The 27,026-nt window shown below is 46.9% G+C and overlaps 1 protein-coding gene and 1 non-coding gene across 2 annotated transcripts in view; both read left to right on the forward strand.

The window, feature by feature from the left end:
* The window catches only part of LOC141259390 (cytochrome P450 2J2-like), a 155,980-nt gene that overhangs the window by 30,493 nt on the left and 98,461 nt on the right, over window positions 1-27,026 (forward strand). The window contains exon 4 of the mRNA XM_073675298.1: window positions 9,258-9,407. Within this exon, the coding sequence (XP_073531399.1) occupies window positions 9,258-9,407 (150 nt within the window). The remainder of the gene's footprint in view (window positions 1-9,257; window positions 9,408-27,026) is intronic.
* LOC141260689 (U2 spliceosomal RNA) lies at window positions 3,138-3,320 on the forward strand. The gene has a single exon (XR_012319413.1). It is a non-coding gene; the product is annotated as a U2 spliceosomal RNA (small nuclear RNA).

A 27,026-nucleotide genomic window follows, 5' to 3' on the forward strand; every position in this document is an offset into this window, starting at 1 on the left:
CTTGTCGCTCGACCTTCCTGTCCCAATTACTAGTGAACCGCAGAACACCACTATTGAACACAGAGCAGTGTCAAAAGGTTGTTGATTGGATAGCAGATAATGCTTCCAGTCACTTTGCCACCACCACCACCACCCTGTGTTCCACACGGTCAAATCTCAGTAGCCGTGAATCTGGACCTCATATTCCTCACCCTGATCCTCCTTCCTCCCACCATGCCAAGTGCCCGGAGACAACTGATCCCACACATGGACACTCATAAGAGCTGTTCACTTTTCAATTTATAGATTCGGGCCTCTCGCCCGGCCAGCTTCAAGTAAGTCAAGGGGAGAACGCGTTTAGCAATGGCCAAATATTTGAGCAGCCACGGTCACACAAAGCCAATGGTGGGAAAGTGCAATTACTGTCTCAAGAGGTGGATGATGATGTTGAGACACAATTGCAAGAAAATCAGGAGGAGGACCAGGGTGCGGAAGTGGAAGATGAGGTGGTATATGATATAGTAACTGACCCAACCTGGCAGGGGGACATGCAGAGCGAGGACAGCAGCACACAGAGGGACGGAGGCATAGCATCACAAAAGGCAGGAAGAAGCAATGTGGTGGCCGCAGACACAAGGCGGGAAAGCGTTTCCTGTAACGCCAGCACAATGGAAGTTGCCAATACAACTGTTAGGTCTTCCCGAGTCTGGTTGTTTTTGAAAGACCCTGCAGATAACCCCAAAAAGGTCATTTGCACCACCCGCCATGACAACATCAGCAGGGGTAGCAAAACTAGCAGCCAGACCACCACCAGCATGATAAGGCACATGGCAGCAAATCACCCGACTAAGTGGGCTGAACCCTAGGGTCCAGAAACAGTGTCTGTGGGTGACACCACTGCTTCATCCACTGTTGTGCATGCATGCCAGTCCCCTGTCCATGGCGCATGCAAATATGCCTCCAGCTGTCACAGGTGTGTCAGAGGTGACAGACAGTCGCCCTGCAGTTGGTTGCAGGAGATCTCTACGTTCGGCATTACAGACATCTTAGAGGCTGGCTGTCTCTAGGACCCAGCGGCTACCTCTCTCTGTCTAATTAGCTCCCTGGCCTGGGTGTATAAATACCTTGTGTTTCTGAGAGGGAGGTGTCGGCGATATTCATTACTACTCGTAAGGCTTTAGTAAGAGCAGTACTTCGTCCTCTCTGGAGCTTGAGGCCTTGTGTGCATTTGTCTGGAATCGTCTAAAGCTAAGCAATCCCCTGCTGTTTGTCTACCCTTGTTGTCTATAGAGTTTAGTGGAGATTGACTAGTGCTCATCTCATCCCATCCCTAGCCTTAGCAATACGCAAGGGAAAGTCGAGGTGAAGCACGCATGCAGTGATTGGTGAAGAATCAATATAGGGACGGTAGTTGGGACAGGGTGACATTATACCAGACTCCCATTCCCCCTTTCCTTAGAGTCTGGGCTCCCTTTCCCTTTTCCCTTTGTGTTGCACTAAGTCTTTCCCACACCTGGCGTGACACCTGCCCTGCACGTCTCGTTGCACACTCTCAACTAGCACCATCAGCAAGCACGTCCTTGTCCTAGCACAGCGTTCAGTTGTCCCTACCACAGTCCTTGGAACGCAAGCGCAAATACGCAGCCAGCTCCCCACAGGCCACACTACTAAGTTCACACATTTGCTTGTGCTCAAAATGTTGCCTTTTAGGCTCGTGGAGATGGAAGCTTTCTGCAATCTGATGGCAGCAGCCATCCCTCTGTACTTGGTCCCCAGCCGCCATTATTTCTCCCGGTGTGCCGTCCCCACATTACACAAGCACGTGTCCCACAACATTAGCCATGCCCTCAACAACGCAGTTACTGGGAAAGTCCACCTAACCACGGACACGTGGACAAGTGCTTGTGGGCAGGGACGGTATATCTCGCTGACAGCACAGTGGGTTAATATAGTGGAAGCCGGGACCCAATTGGACCTTGGGGTGGAAAACATCCTCCCAACACCGAGGATTGCAGGCCCTGGGTCAATCAGGGTTTCCCCCTCATTTTAGAGCTCCTGCACCTCCTCCTCCTCTTCAGCCTCCATCTCCAAAATGATCACATCAGTCAGAAGCTGGAAGCACTGCAGCACTGCCTCAGCCAAGCGGCAACAGGCTGTGCTGAAGCTAATATGCTTAGGTGACAAACAGCACAATGCTGAAGAGTTGTGGACAGCTCTGAAAGAGCAGGCAGATCTGTGGCTGACACCGCTGACCCTACAGCCAGGCATGGTCGTGTGTGACAATGGGCAGAACATGGTGGGGGCTCTGAGGCAAGGTGAGCTCACACAAGTATCATGCCTGGTCCATATGCTTCACCTCGCAGTTAAGCGGTTTCTCAAAACGTACCCAGATCTGCCGGATCTGCTTGTCAAAGTACGCTGCGCGTGTGCCCATTTTGGAAATTCAGCTACAGCTTCCGCCGCCCTTGCCGTGCTTCAGCAGCATTTGCAGCTTCCAGCTCACCGACTGGTGTGCGATGTCCTCATGTTTTGGAACTCTACATTGCAGATGTTGGGAAGGATTTGTGAGCAGAAGAGGGCACTTGTTGACTACCAGCATCAACAAGGCAGTCAGTATTCAGGTCAGACTCCACACATAAGACCTTAGGAGTGGATATGGATGTCAGACATCTGTACCATCCTCCAAAACTTTGAGGACTCCACCAAGATGGTGAGTGGCGATGACTCCATAATTAGCATCGCCATCCCCCTTCTCTGTCTTCTGAAATGCTCTCTGCTCACAATTAAAGAGGATGCATTGCAGACGGGCACGATGAGATGGAGCAAGGAACCATACAGGGTGATTCCACACAGCCCAGCCTCATCTCATCCCAACGTGGATTGGGTGACAATGAGGAAGAGGAGGAGACAGAGGAAGAACAGCAGTTAGTTTCCTGCGCTATAGATGGTACTACCTGCACAACTGTCATACCATCTGTTCAGCGTGGATGGCCTGAGGACAGGGAGGAGGAGGAGAGCATGGTCAGTCATCCTCTTGGTGAGGACTCGGAAGTCTTGCCTCTTTGCAGTCTGGCACACATGGTTGAGTTTATGTTACGCTGCCTTTTCCCTGACCCTCGCGTTGTCCAAATTTTGGGTGACAGTCATTATTGGTACACTTCGCTTCTCGGCCTTTTGGCTAAGATCAAGTGTAGTATCTTTCAAAAAGGCCGCTTAGGCCGTCTGCCGCCCTAGTAGATTGATACATAATTCACACTGTGGTTTAGGCGCTTGTTAGTATGCCAGGTGGCTAATATAGTCATCTGGTGGAAAGCATGGCCCCCCAGGATCGACGCCAGTGGGCCGGAGAAGATCGAAAGCCCGAAGTGTGAAGTGCCCCAGGAGTGGTGACCCTGGGGTGCCTTAACTCACTGGGATTGGGAACCCCACTTGAGTTCTTGGCACATTTGCCCAAGCACTTCAAATTTTCTTTCTTCGCACACACCCTTATTCCGGGCCTTCTGGCCTTAGGATGGGGAATTTTTCAATTCCCGGTCGAAGGTCCAGGCAGTATTATACTGTGAAACCTTCACCATTTATTTAATCTTTTTTTGTCACTGTGTGTCCACTTATTCACGTGTGTCCACGTCCTTACTAGGATTTTGTTGGGATGTGGTTCCCTAACGGGTTCCTCTCTTGGCAGGTCTAGGGGGGGAGTGAGTGGCCATCAGGTTCTGCTCCCCCCTGAACCCCCCTGGCTCTCCTCTTTCGGGAGGAGAGCATTGTTGGCTCCCCTCTTCCAGGAGGGGAGCACAGTCTTTGGCTCCCAGTGCATTGCTCGGGTGAGAACTCGAGCAGGTGCTGGGGGTAAGATTGGGTCACCTCTGGCTTCGGCTGGTGGTGGCTATTTGTCCCTGTTCCTCGCTGTGGCCTTCTGGCTCGGAGGGACGGGGAATAGTTTGGGGGACCCTTCTCCTTTTGGAGAGGGTTTCACTTTTTTTGTGCCACTTGTCACTTTTTTAAGCGCACTCGGGTTTAGTACATGAATTCGGGCTTTCAAAAAAAAGGAACCATACAGGGTGATTCCACACAGCTTAGCCTCATGTCATCCCCGCGTGGTTGGGTGACAATGAAGAAGAGGAGGAGAAGGAAGAACAGGAGCTAGTTTCCTGCGCCATCGATGGTACTATCTGCACAACTGTCACACCGTCTGTTCAACGTGGATGGCTTGAGGACAGCGAGGAGGAGAAGAGCGTGGTCAGTCATCCTCTTGGTGAGGACCCGCAAGTCTTGCCTGTTAGCAGTCTGGCATACATGGCTGAGTTTGTTACGCTGCTTTTCCCATGACCCTCGCGTTTTCCAAATTTTGGGTGACTGTTATTACTGGTTGGTGACACTTCTAGTCCCATGCTACAAGAACAACTTTCTGTCTCTTATTCCCACGCCGGACAAGCCTAATAAAATGGGGCAGTACCAGAATGCCCTTGTTGCGGAATTATTAAAAAAAAATTCCCATCTGAAAACGCTGGCGGCAGAGGTCACAGTTTGTTGGACAACCAAGGAGTACAGGCGAGAGAGACACAAATGCAGTCCAGCAGAGGCAGGGGAACACTGTCAAAGTTATGGAACAGTTTTCTCAGACTCTCCCATTGCACAGGCCCTGAGGTGCGGGGTACTCTCACAAGGAGAGAAAAGTTTCGGAAGATGCTGAGGGAGCACCTTGCCGACCGTTCCAACGTCCTCCATGATTCCTCTGTGCCTTATAATTATTGGGTATCCAAGCTGGACACATGGCATGAACTGGCTCTCTACGCCTTGGAGGTCCTGGCCTGCCCTGCCGCTAGTGTTTTGTCAGAGCGGGTTTTTAGTGCCGCTGGTGGAATTATAACCGATAGGCGCATCAGCCTGTCAACTGAAAATGCTGACAGGCTGACTCTTATGAAAATGAACAAGGGCTGGATTGGGCCAGACTTCTCAACACCATCGAATGATAGCAGCGTAACATGAACTCAAATACAGTGTCTTTTTTTTGGGAGGTTTAACTTTATTCCCATGCACCTCTGTCTCCACACTCAGACATGGGTATACGTTTCCTGATTTTGTCTATTTACTCTTGTCCTCCTCCTTCTCCTCATTTTCATCCTCCACCACCATATCTACCATATCACCAGATCTATGTCTCTTGCAAGGGGCATTGGAGTTCTTCAAAATTTTTGGCAGCCGTTGCATTCACTGCAAAGGCAAGCAGTATGCGAGACTCACTTCCTAATAATGGGAACATTGTTTTCAGTAGGCCCTCCGACCTCTACGTCTCTTGCAAGGGGCATTGGAGTTCCTCCAAAGTTTTGGCTGCCGTTGAAGTCACTGCATACGCAAGAACAGTATGGGAGACCCACTCCTTTCTAATGGTAACAAGTCGTTACTGAAGCCCAGCTATATGTGTCTTTAAATTGGTATTGGGGTGTTTCCTAAATTTTGGCAGCCATTGGACTCACTGCATACCCTATAACTGTATAGCAGACCTGCTCCTTTGTAATTGGAACATGTTACTGAGGCCCAGCTCTATGTGGGGAAGGACCCCCTTGAGAAAGTGTGCGGTTTGCACACGTAACATGCGTAGGGGCGCAGCACTCTCAGCCTCCACATCCCGGGTCAGACTCTCCCTGCCACTATAGGTAAGGATCACTCCTATTGAAACTTGTTGTGGTAAATTTGGGCGCAAGTATTATCCTGGGAATACAGGGCAAAACTGATTAAATATCTAAGCTTGCAACCTTTTACCTGTCCCATGATTATATCATTCTGAGTGATTACCATTTAATTATAATGATTGGGATTTTTGGTCTGTACCTGGGATTTTTCATGTTACCATGTAGTCTATCTCCAGTCCACTTTTTTTCTGGTTTTAAACTGCATTTAATAAAGTTGATATTTTTAAACTACTCCTGTTGTTTTGACTAGCCCAGGGGGATGGGGACGACTCGGTACCCGGGCCTTTTGCCTTGCCTTGGGGATGTCGCGGTGGTCGGCTCCCGGGCCCGTACCCTGGGGTCTCTCTTTAAAAGCGTGAATATTATACTGGGATAATAGGTTTGTTAGTTTTATGAAAGTTCGTGACGCCACCTGTGGCTTCTGGTGAGAATCACCAGCGCTGCGCAGTCCACTGAGGCCGATGATAAGGCAGCTCGATGGTATAGCTCCCCACAGGTGGAGCTAGGCCTCAGAGCAACGTACGGAAAGGGGGATGCAGGACAGGCGAGACCCAGCCCGGTCAGAGCAAGAACAGGGACAGACACGATAGTCACTTCAGTACCTTTTACTGGTGGAAATTTAGGCACGTACCGGAGCACTGTAGGGTGAAGGGTGCATGTCAGGATCCTCCCCAATGAGCGGGTGTAGGGCCTCCTGTTTCTTGCCTCTGTGTAGTAAGTTTCTGACCTGCCTGGAGCTAGGCCTAACTTTGTCTCTGTCCTGCACTGGCTGACTTTGTGGTAGGGCCTTCTCTTGGAATACACGCTCCTCAGCTTGCGGGGCCTATGTGTCTCCGGGCTCTGTTACGTATCAGCACTTTAGCGATCCTGGGGCTTGTAGTTCTCCAGGGTTTCCGGTTATGTCTTAGTGGGTCATAGAGATCCCGGTAAGCTTCGGACCCGGTGTCCGGTAAATTCTTTGGGGTGAGCTAGTTAAGCTCCTCTGCCCCCTATATACTAACTCTCCACTCGCCTTCGGCCTACTCGGGCCCTCACTAGGCTATACACACTAACGGCAGCTTGCCGCGCTTCACCGATCTTATGGCGCCGGCACACCTAAAGCTCACTACTCTGAGCTACAACTGAGTCTAGACTGGCTTACCTCTGCAGACAGACTTCTGCAGGAAACAAACCGAGAACTCTGTCCCTCTCTGACTGCGAGCAGGAACTCTGTTCTGGCTAGACTGCCAACTGAAAGTAGACTCAACTGCCTGGCTCCACCTTCCCTTTTTATATCCCTAACGTGCTCCCTCTGCTGGTCTGAGGTGGAAGGTGGAGATGTGTGAATGTTTATGGGGGCCTCTTGTGGAGGAATCCATCAATGCACTCTTCCAGGATCTGTGATACCAAGCGCAGCTGGGCGTCACAGTTCCTCTTGTCAATATACCCTATACCTGAATAGCAGACCCGCACTTTTCTAATGGGAACATGTCATTACTGAGGCCCAGCTTTATGTGTCTTTAAATTGGTATTGGGGTTTTTCCTAAATTTTGGCAGCCATTGGACTCACTGCATACCCTATAACTGTATAGCAGACCCGCTCCTTTCTAATGGGAACATGTCGTTACTGTGGTCCAGCTCTATGTGTCTTTAAATTGTTATTGGGTTTTTCTCAAATTTTGGCAGCCCTTGCAGGCACTGCATGGGCATTACCACTATAGGAGACCCACTTCTTTATAATGGGAACATTTTTTTTTACTGAGGCCCTCCTCTACGTCTGTTCAAAGGGGTATTGGGGTGCGTCCAAATTTTTGGCAGCCCTTGCAGTCACTGCATACGCAATAACGGAGACTCTACGAGTCGCAGAAAATGGCGACATTCTTTTTTTTTTTTTTTTACAAACTTTGGATTTTTTTCACCACTTAAATAAAAAAGTTTGGTATCTATGAACTCGTAATGACCTGGAGAATCATAATGGTAGGTAAGTTTTAGCATTTAGTGAACATGGTAAAAAAAAACAAAAAACTATTTTTTTGCAATTTCACTGCACTTGGAATTTTTTTCCCCATTTTCCAGTACACTATATGGTAAAATCAATGGTGTTGTTCAAAAGTACAACTTGTCCCGCAAAGAGAAGCCTTCACACGGCCATATTGACAGAAAAATAAAAATGTTATGGCTCTGGGAAGAAGGGGAGCAAAAGACAAAAACGCAAAAATGGAAAATCCCATGATCGTGAGGGGGTAATTGCTCTACCAGCAGTTTCCAGTTTTTAAAATCATAAAGCTATGTACACCCTCACATTAATTTTTTTGGTTCTTTATTTCCTTCCTAATTGCAAAGTTAAGAAACTTTGTAAAGAATTTTCCTAAAAATGTTCTACAATTTTGCTATTGCAGTGTCTGAAAGTCTTTAATTTGAATCAGTACAAAACTGATACAAATCCATCAGAGCACCTGCTTCTAATTGCTACCGCTGCTCCCTCCTCTTTTCTCTCAATCTTAGATAGCAGAGAGGAGGAGGTACTACATAAATCTGCTATGGGGACAATATCTCAAATGATACAGTAAACAGGCCATAGACAAGAATAAAAGTACATGGAGCGAAAAGTACAGTATTGGAATTGTGTTGATACATGAAAGAAAGTGTATTATAAGATATTCTACAGCAAGTGAAAATTATAGCACCCTGGATGCACACAGACCCTAACATCCAGCCTATATTACAAGGAGATACACTTCCCCAAAATTAAAATCTGAAATTTGGATCAGTCTTCATACTGCATATCAGGGTGTCTGAAAATGAATTGAAGATTGCAAAATGAAACATAGTGCAATTTTATTAACTAAAGGTAACCACTAACATTGCTAAAAAAATATTTTTTTCTACATTGAAGGTGGCCGTAGCCTTCTTTTCTTACTCTGTGCAGAATTTGAGCCAAAAAAATGAAGGTGGCAAACTTTAGATTTGAAGTCAGCCTAATTAGAAATGTAAGTCTGAGCAACAGTTCATAATATTACTTAAGTTCACTACAAGATGAACGTGCAAAACTTGTATCAGATTTCTCTAGTGCATAATGAAAACTGCTGTTCACAAACGCCCTCCATCCAACCTCAATGAGCTCGAGCTGTTTTGCAAGGAAGAATGGGCAAGAATTTCAGCCTCTCGATGTGCATAACTGATAGAGACATACCCCAAACGACTTGCAGCTGTAATCGCAGCAAAAGGTGACGCTACAAAGTATTAACTCAAGGGGGCCGAATAATATTACAGCCCCACTTTTCAGTTTTTAATTTGTTAAAAAATTCTAAAATATCCAGTAAATTTCGTTCCACTTCACGATTGTGTCCCACTTGTTGTTGATTCTTCCCCAAAAAATTAGAATTTTATATCGTTATGTTTGAAGCCAGAAATGTGGCAAAAGGTAGAAAAGTTCAAGGGGGCCAAATACTTTCACAATGCACTGTATACATAAGTATAGTCCTCCATGTAATTTTCTAATAAAACCTAGCCCAGTTATGTTGTCCTCGCTTCCATAAACATAAGAATTTTATTGGATAATATACTAGCACATAGAACAATCAAAAAATGTGATTGATTTATTTATAGGAATCATTGTCTCCAATGGGCACAACTGGAAACTACAGAGGCGCCTTGGCCTAAAAATTCTGCGCAACCTCGGCTTGGGCAAGAAAGGTCTGGAGTGGAGAATCAAAGTAGAGGCTTGTCAACTGGTGGAAGTATTTGTTTCTCAGAAAGGTAATTCATTGGATATTTTCTAGTCTGTGCAGAAACTTGTTAACCTCTAGTGACGTGTGACATACTATATGTAACATGTTGTATGGAATGGTGAGATCACTCAATATGTTACATAATAAACCACCCCCTGAAAAATAATATTCGGATCTCCACGTTTGCAGTCTTGAAAATAACTATCCAACGTGAATAAAGAGGGTCATGCTTTACTTATACAAGTACATAGATGTCCAATTAAAAATATGATTAAAAGCAGTTTTGTGTAAAACCCTCTCAAAAGACAAGAGGGCACTTCCTCCATCTGGACAAAAAAAAGGTTGAATCTCCATAAGAGGCTAGGTTTCTTTACCATCAGAACTATTAAATTGTAGAACAGCCTACCTCAGGACCTGGTCACAGCAGGAACCGTCGTTGGTCTCATAAAGGGCTTTGATGCTTGTGGCAGCAGCACTAGCTGCAAGGTAGCGCCACAGCCCCCATAAGCCGCACAGCTCCATCTGCAGCAATACAGTAGAGCGCTATAGAACAGTGGGTTCTGGGCCGCCAGGAGACGTGTGGCTGTGCAGCGGTAGTGGCATAAGCAGCACAGCCCCAATAGCCCCAGAAGTGGTACAGCCGCTGCAGCAGCAGTAGAGTATTATAAGACACAGTGTCAGGAGATGTATGCCTATGCAGTGTTAAAGGCAGACGATGCATGACGTAAAAATATGACGGAACTGGCAAGGATATGTCTGGTAGTGCAAGGCCGCAGCATTACAGTATAGATTATATAATAATGGACAAGGAGTAAATGCATGGCTGAGCATTGGCCATTGCCACTAGTGGCAGCAGAACAATGTAGAAGACAGACAATGGACACTCAGGCAGCCTGCAGATGAATGAAAGTCAGCATTGATCCATGTCTAATTCATTTTTACAAATGTAATGTTTTCCACTATTGCAGAGGGTAACCTGGTCCAATTGGGTGTAACAACGACAAATAAAATACCCACTCTGATAGTACACTGGAGGTCGGACATGACATGGCAAACTGGGCTAGTTCTTGCCACTGGTCAAATCTGCTGAGCCAGAAGTTCATGGGATCAGAGCTTAGGTTATCTTCTGGAGAAAGTACACAGCTTAGGTACAATGGAACCTGGCTGTTCAGCCTATGCGTCTGTTTGCCGAAGAGCATCAGGTTGGTGCAGCGGCAGATAAAATATCTGGTCCATTATTTCAAAAATATACTGTAGCTGCTGTTGCTGCCTTGGCTATTTGTTGTAGCCTTAGTGCTGGTAGAGGTGGGGGAGTGTTTCTACTGGGAATAGAGAGGGGTCTCCTGGTCAGCTGTGCGGTCATCAGGCTTCCACCAATCAGTGAGCACAGTTTATCCTAATAGTCCACTAATTAAGATTTCCTTTTGGAAGTCATTAAAATTTCCCCATTTTGCTTTTATAGGGAGGATCTAAATGCATAGTGATTCAACAGTCATTGCTTTGCTTGATGGTAACAAAATGCCTATCATCTGACAAGTATTCCAGCATACAGTTCGCTGGCACGACAAAGAGCCCTATTGGTTCATGTGACATGCAGAAGTAGTGCTGTTGCTTCAAAAGCATCCAGCAACTATTAGAGTTAACACAATCACAGGAGACAGGAAGTGTTGCGCTTCAGAAGCATCCAGCAACTAGAGGGGTTAACACAGTCACAGGAGACAGGGAGTGGTTAGCCGAGCCCCAGGGGGATTGTGTGGAACTTGTTTATTAGTCTGGCTGGAGCCGAAGGGGAAGGTGGTGTGTGTGATCTGTAGCTCACAGAAGCGCCCCGGAAGTGAACAGGATTCAGATCAGGAGTCAAGCTAAACACAGGTCAGATAGACTTCCTGAAGTAACAGGATAAAGAATGCTGTGTACTACTGTGCCTTTGTGAAGGAAAAGCCTGTGGTTGTGGGTGCATAGAAGTGTGACGTTAAGGAGACTTGATCTGTGCTGTACTGTGCTACTGGAAAGACTGTTTATTCTTGTGCTTTAAGAATAAACTGTACTGTTTGTTACTGGAGCCTGTTGCTCAAGAGGCTTAAATTGCACTGGCCATTTATATTAAATGCTACTGTTCTACTGTTTATGAGGACTCTTGTTAAATGTGTCTGGTCAGCAAGTGAATCCACCCACCTTTCTGTGCCTGAGGGTCAATACCCCCTGTATGACGGAGAGAGCTGCAGCATATGATCGCCCTGAGTAAATGTTCCAAAGAATTCATGTAACCTGTCTCACCTCTATCTGAACCTAGCGGTGTGCGGGTAACATTAACTTTCCACACCCCACTACAAGAGCTGGTTGTAATTTTCACTCTGAATGTACACCTCGTTCCCTGCCTGTAACAACTCAATGTCCCTCTCTACATCTACCTGGTGATGCTCCTCCTCCCCCTTCTCCATATTCAAGTGCATGTAACTTGGACCTTGAGGGTCCCTAGATGCCACAGGCTGGTGATGAACAAGTACAAATTGCTGTTCTTCCTCCATTCCCTGTTGCTTTCTGGTGAGTGTTTTTCCAGGATAAATATGAGAGGGATGACGTCATGCATGCCCAGTTTTCCCTACTGACAAAATTTTTAGCCTCTTTTAAAGGCTTCAGTAAGCGACAGGCGTCCCTCATAAGTTTCCGAAGGCGGATGTTAAAGAAACCTACATTCCAGGTTAATTATCTGTCACTGCTTTACGCTGCTCATTAAAAAAAGGTGTTTCAATTAGATGTGCACTGAATCATCTGTAAGAGATTGTTTTTGTGCATTGGCTGCCATTATTCTCAGTACTGCAAGTCAAAAGATCATTTCACCCAATTAATGAGTGTTTTGTTTCTTCAACGGGTGATCTGTAACCTGTTTAGCTCGAATGATTATCGTGAACAAGCATTCCTATAAACACTCTTTTACAATGATTGTGCAATGTAAATTTACTTTAACCCCTTCACCACTTTGTACATATGAGTATGTCCAAAGTGGTATACCTGCACTCCATGCAGGCTCTGGCACTGAGCCCGCATGTTACTCGGCACATTACAGCTGATCTGTACAGCTATCATGTGCCCCTAACAGCCACGGGTGGAATTGGGATCCACCCACGGCTGTTAACTAGTTTATTGCCGCTGTCAATCTCTGACAGCGGCATTTAGCATCGCTGTGCCAGAAGTGCGTCGCTAATCCCGCCCATCGGCACCTATGTCACATGACCACGGTTCACCGATGGGTTGGCATGATAACTAGAGATGAGCGTTGTTTTACTCGAACTGTTCGCCAATCTCAAATTCGAGCTGTTTTGGGCGGTGTTCGAGCCGTTCGGCGAACACGAACAATTTGAGAAAAATTCGGCTGTTCGAGGTTATGTTCGATAACTGTTCGTGCACCAAAATCATAACTGGATTTTTTCTCAGTAATGATGAAAATTAATGTTAATACGCAGTTTGAGTGTACAGCGGGGTGGGGGGAGGGGCAGGGGATGGATCTCTGCAGGAACAATGAAGATCTCCATTTTTTTTTCTCTTTCCCGCATTTACAGTGGGGAGGTGCAATCTGTCAGCCTATCAGCAGCGCACACACGGAGCGAAGTGTTTTTTTTCACACAAGCAAGGGCATGTGTCATTGGCAGTGTATGTCACATGTCCTTGCCCTATAAGACCAAGCCATTTTCCCCGTCGCCACCATTTTCTCACTGCTGCAGCTGCGTGTTAGATGGCACCGCTGTTGCTGTGTGCGCTATACCTTGTTAATTTCAAGCCAATTTTCGCACAAATATACAGATAGCTTGGGAGTAGGGAATAGTTGTGATTGCAGTCCTTTTAAGGACTAGGTTACAGCATTTCCTACGACTTTTATCAGGCAGGTCTGTGCTCTTAAATAGATAGATTGTGGGAGTAAAGACTAATTGTAATTGGAGTCCTTTTCAGGACTAGGTTACATCAGTTCCTATCAGTTTTTGCCAGGCAGGTCTGTGCCAGTGCTGTGCAAGTTTTTTTCACAGCATTTGGCTGAATCTAGCAAAGCTAATCCTTTTTGGCCTATTGCAGAGTGTGTTAGTCAGTGGAGTAGCCTATCTGTGTTGCAAGATATACCACCTGTGTATAGAATACCAATTTTTTTACTGCACCTAGTGAAGTAAAATCTTTTGGGCATAGCATCATTCTATTAGTCCATCTATACTGACCTCCATCAGGTTGCAAACTGAATATAATTTTTTTCTGCATCTAGCTCTGAAAAAATATTTGGGCTTCTAGCAGTGTGTGGGACTTGGTCTATTAGTCCATCTATACTGACCTCCATCAGGTTGCAAATTAAAAATAATTTTTTTCTTCATTTAGCTCTGAAAAAATATTTGGGCTTCTAGCAGTGTGTGGGACTTGTTCTATTAGTCCTTCTATACTGACCTCCAGCAGGTTGCAAATTGAATATAATTTTTTTCTGCATCTAGCTCTGAAAAAATATTTGGGCTTCTAGCGGTGTGTGGGACTTGGTCTATTAGTCCATCTATACTGACCTCCATCAGGTTGCAAATTAAAAATAATTTTTTTCTGCATCTAGCTCTGAAAAAATATTTGGGCTTCTAGCAGTGTGTGGGACTTGGTCTATTAGTCCATCTATACTGACCTCCATCAGGTTGCAAATTAAAAATAATTTTTTTCTGCATCTAGCTCTGAAAAAATATTTGGGCTTCTAGCAGTGTGTGGGACTTGGTCTATTAGTCCATCTATACTGACCTCCATCAGGTTGCAAATTGAATAAAAAAAATTTCTGCATCTAGCTCTGAAAAAATATTTGGGCTTCTAGCGGTGTGTGGGACTTGGTCTATTAGTCCATCTATACTGACCTCCATCAGGTTGCAAATTAAAAATAATTTTTTTCTGCATCTAGCTCTGAAAAAATATTTGGGCTTCTAGCAGTGTGTGGGACTTGGTCTATTAGTCCATCTATACTGACCTCCATCAGGTTGCAAATTAAAAATAATTTTTTTCTTCATTTAGCTCTGAAAAAATATTTGGGCTTCTAGCAGTGTGTGGGACTTGTTCTATTAGTCCTTCTATACTGACGTCCAGCAGGTTGCAAATTGAATATAATTTTTTTCTGCATCTAGCTCTGAAAAAATATTTGGGCTTCTAGCGGTGTGTGGGACTTGGTCTATTAGTCCATCTATACTGACCTCCATCAGGTTGCAAATTAAAAATAATTTTTTTCTGCATCTAACCCAGCCAATAGTTTTGGCCTAATACCACAGTTTGGCCACTCAGCTCTGCTCGGTTACCATCCATTGTTTTTTTGTGCAAACAACTCCAGAGTTGTGAATTAGTTAACCACCAAAATGAGTGGAAAAAGGCCTGCTGCTGGTGGAAAGGGGAATAGGCGTGTTGGGAAGGGGAAAAAAGGTTGTGTCCGTGGGGTAGGTGCAGAAGAAAGACCATCTTCCAGCCAAACTAAAATGTCTACTTCTTTTAGCGGACAATGTGATAAGATCCCTTTCTTACGGCCACGCCAATCGCTACAAATTCCAGATGAGGCACAAAAACAGCAGGTGCTTCAACGGATATCAAGTGCTCCTTTAAGTGGGCTCTCCTCCACATCAACTTCAACATCACAAATACTCCAGTCCTCAAAGGTGTCACCCAAATCGCACTTGCTTCCTCACAGCTCCCAAATCTCCAGCTGCCCGTCTGAGTATGAGGTAGAACAGATGGTTGAGTCTGCAGAGCTGTTTACTCATACTATAGCCTGGGAATCAGAGGTCGACTCCAGCGCTTCTGTGAATCCAGACGAGGAAATGATCTGCACTGATGCCCAGAATCTTTATGAGTCGGATCCAGGACCAGACGCAGAAGGTTCTGACCATAATGTAGACCCTCATTCCCAAACTGTAACTCCTGTTGGTGGAGACAATGAGGAAGACGATGATAAGACTCAAATACCTGATTGGAGCGACAACTTTAGTTTTTTGTCAGGGCAGGAACAGGTTGGCTCTGAGGACGACGGGTGTGATAACGCACAGGGTGATGATGATGAGGTCGGAGATCCCACTTACTGTCAACCCACAGTCAGCCAAAAGATGAGGTCAGCAGAGGAGGTGGAGGAAGATGCTAGTGACGACGAGGTCAGGTTGCGCCTTCCTGGACAGAGACGTAGTACTGGAAGCACGTCAACAACTGCATCCTCAAACACAACTCTGCCTCTCACCACAAGTCGTGGTGGCTCTTCAGGTCGCATGGGTGCTAAGCCTTGCATAGCCTGGGCATTTTTTCAGATCGATAAAGATGACCCAACTCGTGTTATCTGTAACATTTGTCAGCAAAAGCTAAGTAGAGGCCAAAAAATACATAGTTTGAGTACTTCATGCATGAACCGGCACATGGACATGAAGCATAAGTTGCAGTGGGAAGCTCAGTGTGCTACAATGCGGTCTAGCCGGCCGGGCCAACCACCGTCTGCCATATCTTGTGCATCCGCGGCCTCTTCATCCTCTGTGACTGGGGGGACAGCAGTCACACCTGTTTTGGGGCGCAGACCTGCCACCTCTTTACCCGCAACAGCCAGCGTGATTGGCAGGTCATCATTTTCTTTGGAGGTGGTAACACCAGCTGGTCTTGAGCGCTGTCCGACATCGATAGCACCACCTTTGGATCAAGGCAACCTAACATGTCCGCCTGCATCTTCCTCACAGACCGGCAGTTTGCCGGGGACACCCTTATCAACCCCGTCTAAGCACAATAGCCAGCCCTCGGTCCCTCAGATGTGGACAAGTAAAAGACCATTTCCTCCTAGCCATGAGAAAGCTAAGAGGTTGAATTTCACCATCTGCAAGCTCTTGGCTACAGAAATGCTGCCTTTCCGCCTGGTGGACACAGAGGATTTTCGAGACCTTATGTCCGTCGCAGTGCCCCAGTACCAGATGCCCAGTCGGCACTACTTCTCAAAGAAAGGTGTGCCTGCGCTCCACCAGCATGTCGCACACAACATCACCGCTTCTTTGAGAAACTCTGTGTGTGACAGGGTGCATTTCACCACAGACACTTGGACGAGTAGGCATGGACAGGGGCGTTACATGTCGCTGACTGGGCACTGGGTAACTATGGTGACAGCAGGACAAGGGGCTGCTGTCCAAGTCTTGCCGTCCCCACGAGTTGTGCGTCAATCCTCTTTATGTCATTTTTCCTCCACTGCTTCTGCCTCCTCAACCTCCTCTCGGTCTTCCACCTGCACCCAAAGCCTGTCTGGTCATGCCACAAGCTTTCTAACTGCGCAGAAGGGATCCTGCACACCTCCTTACTATGCTGGCAGTAGGGCTCAACGTCATCAGGCGGTTTTTACATTGAAATGTCTGGGAAATGTGAGTCACACAGCTGAGGAGTTGTGGTCAGCTCTGGAGAACCAATTTCATGAATGGTTGTCTCCACTGGACCTGAAACCAGGGAAGGCCGTGTGCGACAATGCTGCAAACCTGGGTGCGGCCCTTCGCCGGGGCAATGTCACACACGTGCCTTGTATGGCTCACGTGTTGAACCTGGTTGTCCAGCAATTTTTAGCCCACTATCCCAGACTAGATGGCCTTCTGCAGAGGGCACGGTCGCTGTGTGCTCACTTCCGCCGTTCGCATCCCGCAGCTCAGCGACTTACATCTCTACAGAAGTCGTTGGGCCTGCCACTTCACCGGCTAAAATGCGATGTGCCTACCCGGTGGAATTCAACTCTGCACATGTTGCAGCGACTGTGGCAGCACCGACAAGCCCTGGTGCAATACGTTCTGACGTATAGCCTGGGCCAACGAGATTCAGAGGTGGGGCAAATCACGCTGGAGGAGTGGTCTCAGATCAGGGACCTATGCACCCTTCTGCACAGTTTTGAAATGGCGACGAAGATGTTTAGTGCTGACGATGCCATTATCAGCATGACTATTCCGGTGATTTACATGCTGGAGCACATGTTAAACAGAATTCGGAGTCAGGTGGTGGCACAAGAGGAGGTGGAGGAAGTAGAGGAGGAGGAGTTGTATGCGGAAGGGCTAACATCTGCAAGGTCCAGACGGTCGGCAGCACCAGGGCGGCAGGCATGTGAGGGTGGGGGAGATGATTTTACCAGGGCGCATGGTAGCAGCCAAACTAGTGAGGAAGGTGCAGGAGCCCAGGAAGAAGTGGAGGACGAACTGATGGAAGACTCATCAGATGAGGGAGACCTTGATCACATTTCTGTTGTAAGAGGTTGGGGGGAGAGGACAGAGGAAGGAAGCATGATTGTTACCTCGCCACCAACACAACAGGGACTTGGTGCTCCTGGATGCGCAACACACATGAGTGCCTTCTTGCTGCACTACCTGCAACATGACCCTCGAATTGTGAGAATTAGAAATAATCCTGACTACTGGGTTGCCACACTGTTAGATCCCCGGTACAAAAGTAAATTTGCAGAAATTATTCCTGCCATAGAAAGGGATGCACGCATGCAGGAGTATCAGCAGAGACTGTTGCAGAATCTTACATGTGCTTTTCCACAAAATACCAGTGGTGCACGTAGTGAATCTCACAGTTCCAACTTGCCAACCGTGGGACCGTCAAGTGTTCAGCACTCAAACCGTAACAGAACCACAGTATCTGCTGGTAACATCAATTTTGCGGAATCATTTCACCACTTTTTTAGCCCATCCTTTGCAAGGCCACAGGAGACAAGAAGTCTGACACATAGTCAACGCCTAGAGACGATGGTACAGGAGTATCTCCAAGTAAACATTGAAGCCACGACTGTGTCACTGGACCCTTGCTCTTTTTGGGCTTCCAATCTGGATAAATGGCCGGAGCTAGCCACTTACGCCTTGGAGATCTTGTCATGCCCCGCAGCCAGCGTTCTGTCTGAACGTGTGTTCAGCGCTGCTGGTGGTGTGCTGACAGATAAGCGCACGCGGCTCTCCACTGATAATGTAGACAGACTCACGTTCATAAAGATGAACAAATCATGGATCCGAAACGACTTTTCTACCCCTGTGTCATCCTGGGGAGAGTAAAAGCTTGATGATTGGTTAAAATCACCCTACCAACCGTTTTAAGCTTTCAAATTACTAATCATGTTTATCTGTATCTTGACTGGAAAATAATTTGGGCTTTGTAGCAGTGTGCAGCACTGATCCTATTAGGCCATCTATAATAAGCTTCACCAGATTTAAAATTAAAAATAATTTTTAGCTGCATCTAGCCCGGAAAATAATTTTGGGGCTCCGAGATGCGCAAGACACATAAGTGCCTTCTTGCTGCACTACCTGCAGCATGACCCTCATATTGTCAGAATTCGAAGTAATCATGACTACTGGGTTGCCACACTCTTAGATCCCCCAAACTTTTCGATCAACCTTTTCATTTTAATAAAGACCAAAAAAATGGTCATTTTTGAAATTATAAGCATTAGCAGGTTGTTAGAAACTGAAATCAAACAGTTTTCAACTCAAAACTTTATTGTAGGTGATGTTACATTTTCACATAGGACCCCTTGTTCGAAAGGAGCTTCTGAACTCTCTCGTCCATTGAATTTGTCAGGTTTTGGATGGTTTCTGCTTCAATTGTTTTGCATGAGGACAGAATACCCTCCCAGAGCTGTTGCTTAGATGTGAACTGCCTCCCGCCATCATAGACACTCCTTTTAATGATGCTCCAAAGGTTCTGAATGGGGTAGAGGTCAGGGGAGCATGGGGGTCACACCATAAGTTTGTCCCCTTTTATGCCCATATCAGCCAGAGATGCAGATGTTTTATGTGCAGCATGAGATGGTGCATTATCATGCAGAAAAATGATCTTGCTGTGAAATACACGGTTCTTCTTCTTGAACCATGGCAGGAAGTGCTGTTTGAGAAAATCCACATACATTATTGAGTTCATCTTTAGCGCCTTCAGGGATCCTAAAGGGGCCGACAATCTCTCTCCCCATGATTCCAGCCCAAAACATTACTCCACCTCCTCCTTGTTGGCGCTGTAGCCGTGTTTGCGTGGGGTGTCCATCAACCAGCCATCCTCCACTCCATTCATCTGGACCATCGAGCGCTGCACGGCACTCATCCGTGAACAAAACAGTTTTGAAATCAGTCTTCATGTAATGTTTGGCCCACTGGAGCCGTTTCTGCTTGTGTGAAGTGGATAGAGGAGGTCGACAGGATGGCGTATGCACAGCTGCAAACCTCTGAAGGACCCTGCATCTTGTTGTTCGGGGGACGTTGGAGGCACAAGCAGCTTCAAAAACTTGTCTGCTGCTATGACAAGGCTTTTTTGCCGCTGCTCTTTCAACCTGACGTAATTGCCTGTAGGAAAGAGTCCTCAATTTGCCCTTATCAGCACGCACACGTGTGTACTGTGAATCAGCTACATACTTCTTGATTGCCAAGACACTTCATCCTGATCATCGCACAATGTTGATTGTAGTCATGCCTTGACCTAAACACTCCACAATTTGTTGCTTCTCAGCAGCCGACACATCCTTTTTCTTTCCCATTTTGGCAGAAAATGTAGGCTGCTTAATAATGTGAGAGAGCCTTCTTAAGTAGTCTTGCCTTTCATTGGACACACCTGCCAAACTAATTAGCACAGGTGTCTGCAATTGCTTACAGTGATATAAAGAGCCCTGACACACATCACCATCAATGAGTTTAACTGACAAACAAACAAATTCTTCCCTTATCACTCCTAAACACTTTTTGCATAATAATTTGGAACGCGGTGTACATGTGCTTTTCCACAAAACACCAGTGGTTCACGTAGTGAATCTTACAGTTCTAACTTGCCAACCGTGGTCTGTATGGAATTGTTCAATAAAGGGCCCAAAATTAAGATAACATAGATGGGAGAGGTCTCTATGAATAGGAATTCCTAAGTATTTGATACCCTGTGAGGGCCAGGCAAAGGGAAAGTTGGACTGGATGGAATCCTATATGGATTTAGGGAGGGAGACATCGAGGGCCTCAGACTTCACTGCATTGATTTTAAAATTTTACCATGTAACAAAGTGATCTATTTCAGCCATAACAGCAGGGATGGATATATGTGATTGAGTGATATATACTAGGACATCATCAGCAAATAGAGAGCACTTGTACTCGGTGCCTCCCACCTCAATCCACCTAATATTGGGGTTATGGCGAATTGATGAGAGCAGGTGCTCCGTCACTAGGATGTATAAGAGAGGGGACAGAGGACATCCCTGCCTTGTCCCATTGGTGATTGTGAAAGGTGATGAAAATGTTCTGACGCACCCCCTGGGCCTTGGGACACCCGGAGCCGGACCCTTTTTGGTGGATGCTGGTGGTTGTAGTCTTCGTGGCGGCGATCCGGTTCCGTGGCTCAGGGCGGTCAAACCAGTGGCGGAACTATTTATGTGGTTTTGATGTTTAAATGTCCGACTACGCCACCCGTGGATTGCGGTCAGAGTGAACCGCCGCTACAGGGCAGACCGCTAAGGCTGGTGTTGTGGGTGCAGCAGAGCGTAGCATAACTCCCCACGGGAGGAGTATAGCCTCAGGGCAGTGTATGCGGAGGATGGGGGTGATGGTGCAGGGCAGCAGCAGTAACGACACGGAGTCAGTGATGCAGTTCAGGGCCTTTACCCACAGTTCTTATTATCCAGACCACGTCTGCAGGTAACGGCTGCCCACGTCGTACTGTGCTCACCAGGTGAGGGGCTCAGACAACTCCCAGATAACTTTGGAGCGCTTCACAGGACCCCCTTTGTGTGTCCTTTGTCTGGCCTTTCTTACCAACACTTCTGTCCGGCTGCCTCGGGCCTCCTCTTGGTAAACTTGGCGCCAGTTTCCCTGACCCTATGTGGTGCCTTCCTAGCGGGTGGAGCAAGGGGCTGCGCCACATAAAATGTCAGAGCCTCCGGTTTCTAGCTGAGGGTCGTTTCCTGCCTCCACTAGTTCGGGGACCGGTCTCCCCCTTTGGCCTGACCCCTCCACGCAGGTGGATTCGGGCGTGCGGTGGCGACTCGCCCGTCCGCACCCCTGGGATCCCTTCATTCCTCGTTCCTGGAGCCTTCTCCGCTCCTCTTCCTTCCTTCTCCCTCTTGCAGGCCTGGGCCTCTGTTACTAGGCCCGCCTCCGGAGCAGAGCTCATGCAGAGCCCCTGCTCCCTGCCACTTCTGCTCAGACTTCTCTGCACTGAACTAAGATGGTGCCCACCTTTTATACTCCCTTCTCAATGCACCCAGGAACTGCTTCCTCCCTGCTCCTGCACTGCAGGGTTCCCCTTCCTCAGTGTTCCCTCCCCCCACTCCAGCCAGGGACAGGGACTGTCGTGCCCATCTCAGGGGCATATTGGTCGCCCTGCCCCATGGCAATGTGGTGTATTGCATGCAGGTGTCGGGTCCTGATCCACACTCCATCCTTATCTGAGAGTGAGATATCACACCTCTGGGTGAGGTGCAATACGTCTGTAGCAACCGAGCCCTCGGTGCTACAGTTCCATTTATCTTCAGCCTAGGTGACGTATTGTGATACAGGGCCGTGATTTTGGCTATAAAAGGGTCCCCTAGACCCCTACCCCAAGCTTTTTAAGAGAATCATATATGGCGTGCCAGGAGACTCTATGGAATGCTTTCTCAGCATCCAACGAGAGTATCTACTTACAAATTTTTAACTGCATCTAGCCCAGGAAATACTTTGTGCCTAGTAGCAGTGTCTGCTAGTCAGCGGATTATCCCGGCTGTTAAGCAAGCTACACCACCTGTAGTTTGGACACTTAATTTTTTCAAAGGAAATGCTTCGGGACCACGGGATACTTAGTGAAGAGCATCAGGAGGCACCCCAAGGCATAGGGGCTGGGACTGGCACTAGGATGCCTTGCGGTGGACAGCCGAGCTCGATCCTTATAAAAGCTTTTTAACTGCAGCAGCTTTAGTGGACGCTACTGGAGCTGGAATTACGCGGCTGCTGGCATGAGACTTGCCCTCCAATAGATCCTTGTAAATGGATTTAAAGTGTATTCATTCAAATTAGAGGGACAATTTAAATTAAAAAGCTTAGAGCTGCCTCCACCACAGGGGGGCTCTCTCGACCCACCAGCGGACAGGCACCAGTATTGGGAGAGGGGGGCTGGCCGTCAGGGTTCACCGCGGCTCTGGCACAAACCCGGCGACACGGAGGTGGCACGGGCAGGAGCGGACTGGTCGTCTCGGCTTCTCACTTTTTGGATTTTAGAAGGGCATGACATGCCTATATCTGTGTCTCCCCCTCCTTTTACTCCTCCACCTCTTTTCTTTTCGCATGACTATATGTACTTGTCACTTTTCCATGTGTTAGTTGTGTCTTCTGAGCAGTTTGTCAGCTTTTGGACACCTTTGAAGGTGTTTTCTATGTGTTTCTATGTGTTTTTGTTTGCCTGCCATTGGTTTTAACGGTGTTCGAAGGTGTTCGACGAACAGTTCGACGAACAGTTCGGCGAACACACGGGTGTTCGACGAACCGAACCGAACTCGAACACTACGGGGGTGGCTCAACACTAGTAAAGACTAATTGTAATTGGAGTCCTTTTCAGGACTAGGTTACATCAGTTCCTATCAGTTTTTGCCAGGCAGGTCTGTGCCAGTGCTGTGCAAGTTTTTTTCACAGCATTTGGCTGAATCTAGCAAAGCTAATCCTTTTTGGCCTATTGCAGAGTGTGTTAGTCAGTGGAGTAGCCTATCTGTGTTGCAAGATATACCACCTGTGTATAGAATACCAATTTTTTTACTGCACCTAGTGAAGTAAAATCTTTTGGGCATAGCATCATTCTATTAGTCCATCTATACTGACCTCCATCAGGTTGCAAACTGAATCTAATTTTTTTCTGCATCTAGCTCTGAAAAAATATTTGGCCTTCTAGCAGTGTGTCGGACTTTCTCTATTAGTCCATCTATACTGACCTCCATCAGGTTGCAAACTGAATATATTTTTTTCTGCATCTACCTCTGAAAAAATATTGGGCTTCTAGCTGTGTGTGGGTCTTGTTCTATTAATCCATCTATACAGACCTCCATCAGGTTGCAAACTGAATATAATTTTTTTCTGCATCTAGCTCTGAAAAAATATTTGGCCTTCTAGCAGTGTGTCGGACTTTCTCTATTAGTCCATCTATACTGACCTCCATCAGGTTGCAAATTCAAAATAATTTTTATCTGCATCTACAGTACCTCTGAAAAAATATTTTGGCTTCTAGCTGTGTGTGAGACTTGTTGTATTAGTCCATCTATACTGACCTCCATCAGGTTGCAAACTGAATATATATTTTTTTGCATCTACCTCTGAAAAAATATTGGGCTTCTAGCTGTGTGTGGGACTTGTTGTATTAGTCCATCTATACTGACCTCCATCAGGTTGCAAACTGAATATATTTTTTTCTGCATCTACCTCTGAAAAAATATTGGGCTTCTAGCTGTGTGTGGGACTTGTTGTATTAGTCCATCTATACTGACCTCCATCAGGTTGCAAACTGAATATAATTTTTTTCTGCATCTAGCTCTGAAAAAATATTTGGCCTTCTAGTAGTGTCGGACTTTCTCTATTAGTCCATCTATACTGACCTCCATCAGGTTGCAAATTAAAAATAATTTTTATCTGCATCTACAGTACCTCTGAAAAAATATTTGGCCTTCTAGCAGTGTGTCGGACTTTCTCTATTAGTCCATCTATACTGACCTCCATCAGGTTGCAAATTCAAAATAATTTTTATCTGCATCTACAGTACCTCTGAAAAAATATTTGGGCTTCTAGCTGTGTGTGGGACTTGTTGTATTAGTCCATCTATACTGACCTCCATCAGGTTGCAAACTGAATATATTTTTTTCTGCATCTACCTCTGAAAAAATATTGGGCTTCTAGCTGTGTGTGGGTCTTGTTCTATTAATCCATCTATACAGACCTCCATCAGGTTGCAAACTGAATATAATTTTTTTCTGCATCTAGCTCTGAAAAAATATTTGGCCTTCTAGCAGTGTGTCGGACTTTCTCTATTAGTCCATCTATACTGACCTCCATCAGGTTGCAAATTCAAAATAATTTTTATCTGCATCTACAGTACCTCTGAAAAAATATTTGGGCTTCTAGCTGTGTGTGGGACTTGTTGTATTAGTCCATCTATACTGACCTCCATCAGGTTGCAAATTGAATATAATTTTTTTCTGCATCTAACCCAGCCAATAGTTTTGGCCTAATACCACAGTTTGGCCACTCAGCTCTGCTCGGTTACCATCCATTGTTTTTTTGTGCAAACAACTCCAGAGTTGTGAATTAGTTAACCACCAAAATGAGTGGAAAAAGGCCTGCTGCTGGTGGAAAGGGGAATAGGCGTGTTGGGAAGGGGAAAAAAGGTTGTGTCCGTGGGGTAGGTGTTAAAGCAACAGTAACATCTGCAGAAGAAAGACCATCTTCCAGCCAAACTAAAATGTCTACTTCTTTTAGCGGACAATGTGATAAGATCCCTTTCTTACGGCCACGCCAATCGCTACAAATTCCAGATGAGGCACAAAAACAGCAGGTGCTTCAATGGATATCAAGTGCTCCTTTAAGTGGGCTCTCCTCCACATCAACTTCAACATCACAAATACTCCAGTCCTCAAAGGTGTCACCCAAATCGCACTTGCTTCCTCACAGCTCCCAAATCTCCAGCTGCCCGTCTGAGTATGAGGTAGAACAGATGGTTGAGTCTGCAGAGCTGTTTACTCATACTATAGCCTGGGAATCAGAGGTCGACTCCAGCGCTTCTGTGAATCCAGACGAGGAAATGATCTGCACTGATGCCCAGAATCTTTATGAGTCGGATCCAGGACCAGACGCAGAAGGTTCTGACCATAATGTAGACCCTCATTCCCAAACTGTAACTCCTGTTGGTGGAGACAATGAGGAAGACGATGATAAGACTCAAATACCTGATTGGAGCGACAACTTTAGTTTTTTGTCAGGGCAGGAACAGGTTGGCTCTGAGGACGACGGGTGTGATAACACACAGGGTGATGATGATGAGGTTGGAGATCCCACTTACTGTCAACCCACAGTCAGCCAAGAGATGAGGTCAGCAGAGGAGGTGGAGGAAGATGCTAGTGACGACGAGGTCAGGTTGCGCCTTCCTGGACAGAGACGTAGTACTGGAAGCACGTCAACAACTGCATCCTCAAACACAACTCTGCCTCTCACCACAAGTCGTGGTGGCTCTTCAGGTCGCATGGGTGCTAAGCCTTGCATAGCCTGGGCATTTTTTCAGATCGATAAAGATGACCCAACTCGTGTTATCTGTAACATTTGTCAGCAAAAGCTAAGTAGAGGCCAAAAAATACATAGTTTGAGTACTTCATGCATGAACCGGCACATGGACATGAAGCATAAGTTGCAGTGGGAAGCTCAGTGTGCTACAATGCGGCCTAGCCGGCCGGGCCAACCACCGTCTGCCATATCTTGTGCATCCGCGGCCTCTTCATCCTCTGTGACTGGGGGGACAGCAGTCACACCTGTTTTGGGGCGCAGACCTGCCACCTCTTTACCCGCAACAGCCAGCGTGATTGGCATGTCATCATTTTCTTTGGAGGTGGTAACAGCAGCTGGTGTTGAGCGCTGTCCGACATCGATAGCACCACCTTTGGATCAAGGCAACCTAACATGTCCGCCTGCATCTTCCTCACAGACCGGCAGTTTGCCGGGGACACCCTTATCAACCCCGTCTAAGCACAATAGCCAGCCCTCGGTCCCTCAGATGTGGACAAGTAAAAGACCATTTCCTCCTAGCCATGAGAAAGCTAAGAGGTTGAATTTCACCATCTGCAAGCTCTTGGCTACAGAAATGCTGCCTTTCCGCCTGGTGGACACAGAGGATTTTCGAGACCTTATGTCCGTCGCAGTGCCCCAGTACCAGATGCCCAGTCGGCACTACTTCTCAAAGAAAGGTGTGCCTGCGCTCCACCAGCATGTCGCACACAACATCACCGCTTCTTTGAGAAACTCTGTGTGTGACAGGGTGCATTTCACCACAGACACTTGGACGAGTAGGCATGGACAGGGGCATTACATGTCGCTGACTGGGCACTGGGTAACTATGGTGACAGCAGGACAAGGGGCTGCTGTCCAAGTCTTGCCGTCCCCACGAGTTGTGCGTCAATCCTCTTTATGTCAAAGTTCCTCCACTGCTTCTGCCTCCTCAACCTCCTCTCGGTCTTCCACCTGCACCCAAAGCCTGTCTGGTCATGCCACAAGCTTTCTAACTGCGCAGAAGGGATCCTGCACACCTCCTTACTATGCTGGCAGTAGGGCTCAACGTCATCAGGCGGTTTTTACTTTGAAATGTCTGGGAAATGTGAGTCACACAGCTGAGGAGTTGTGGTCAGCTCTGGAGAACCAATTTCATGAATGGTTGTCTCCACTGGACCTGAAACCAGGGAAGGCCGTGTGCGACAATGCTGCAAACCTGGGTGCGGCCCTTCGCCGGGGCAATGTTACACACGTGCCTTGTATGGCTCACGTGTTGAACCTGGTTGTCCAGCAATTTTTAGCCCACTATCCCAGACTAGATGGCCTTCTGCAGAGGGCACAGTCGCTGTGTGCTCACTTCCGCCGTTCGCATCCCGCAGCTCAGCGACTTACATCTCTACAGAAGTCGTTGGGCCTGCCACTTCACC

The sequence above is a fragment of the Phyllobates terribilis genome, unplaced genomic scaffold, assembly GCF_046119375.1.
Source record: "Phyllobates terribilis strain yellow unplaced genomic scaffold, ASM4611937v1 Scaffold_3__8_contigs__length_932513732, whole genome shotgun sequence".
Taxonomy (NCBI): Eukaryota; Metazoa; Chordata; class Amphibia; order Anura; family Dendrobatidae; genus Phyllobates; species Phyllobates terribilis.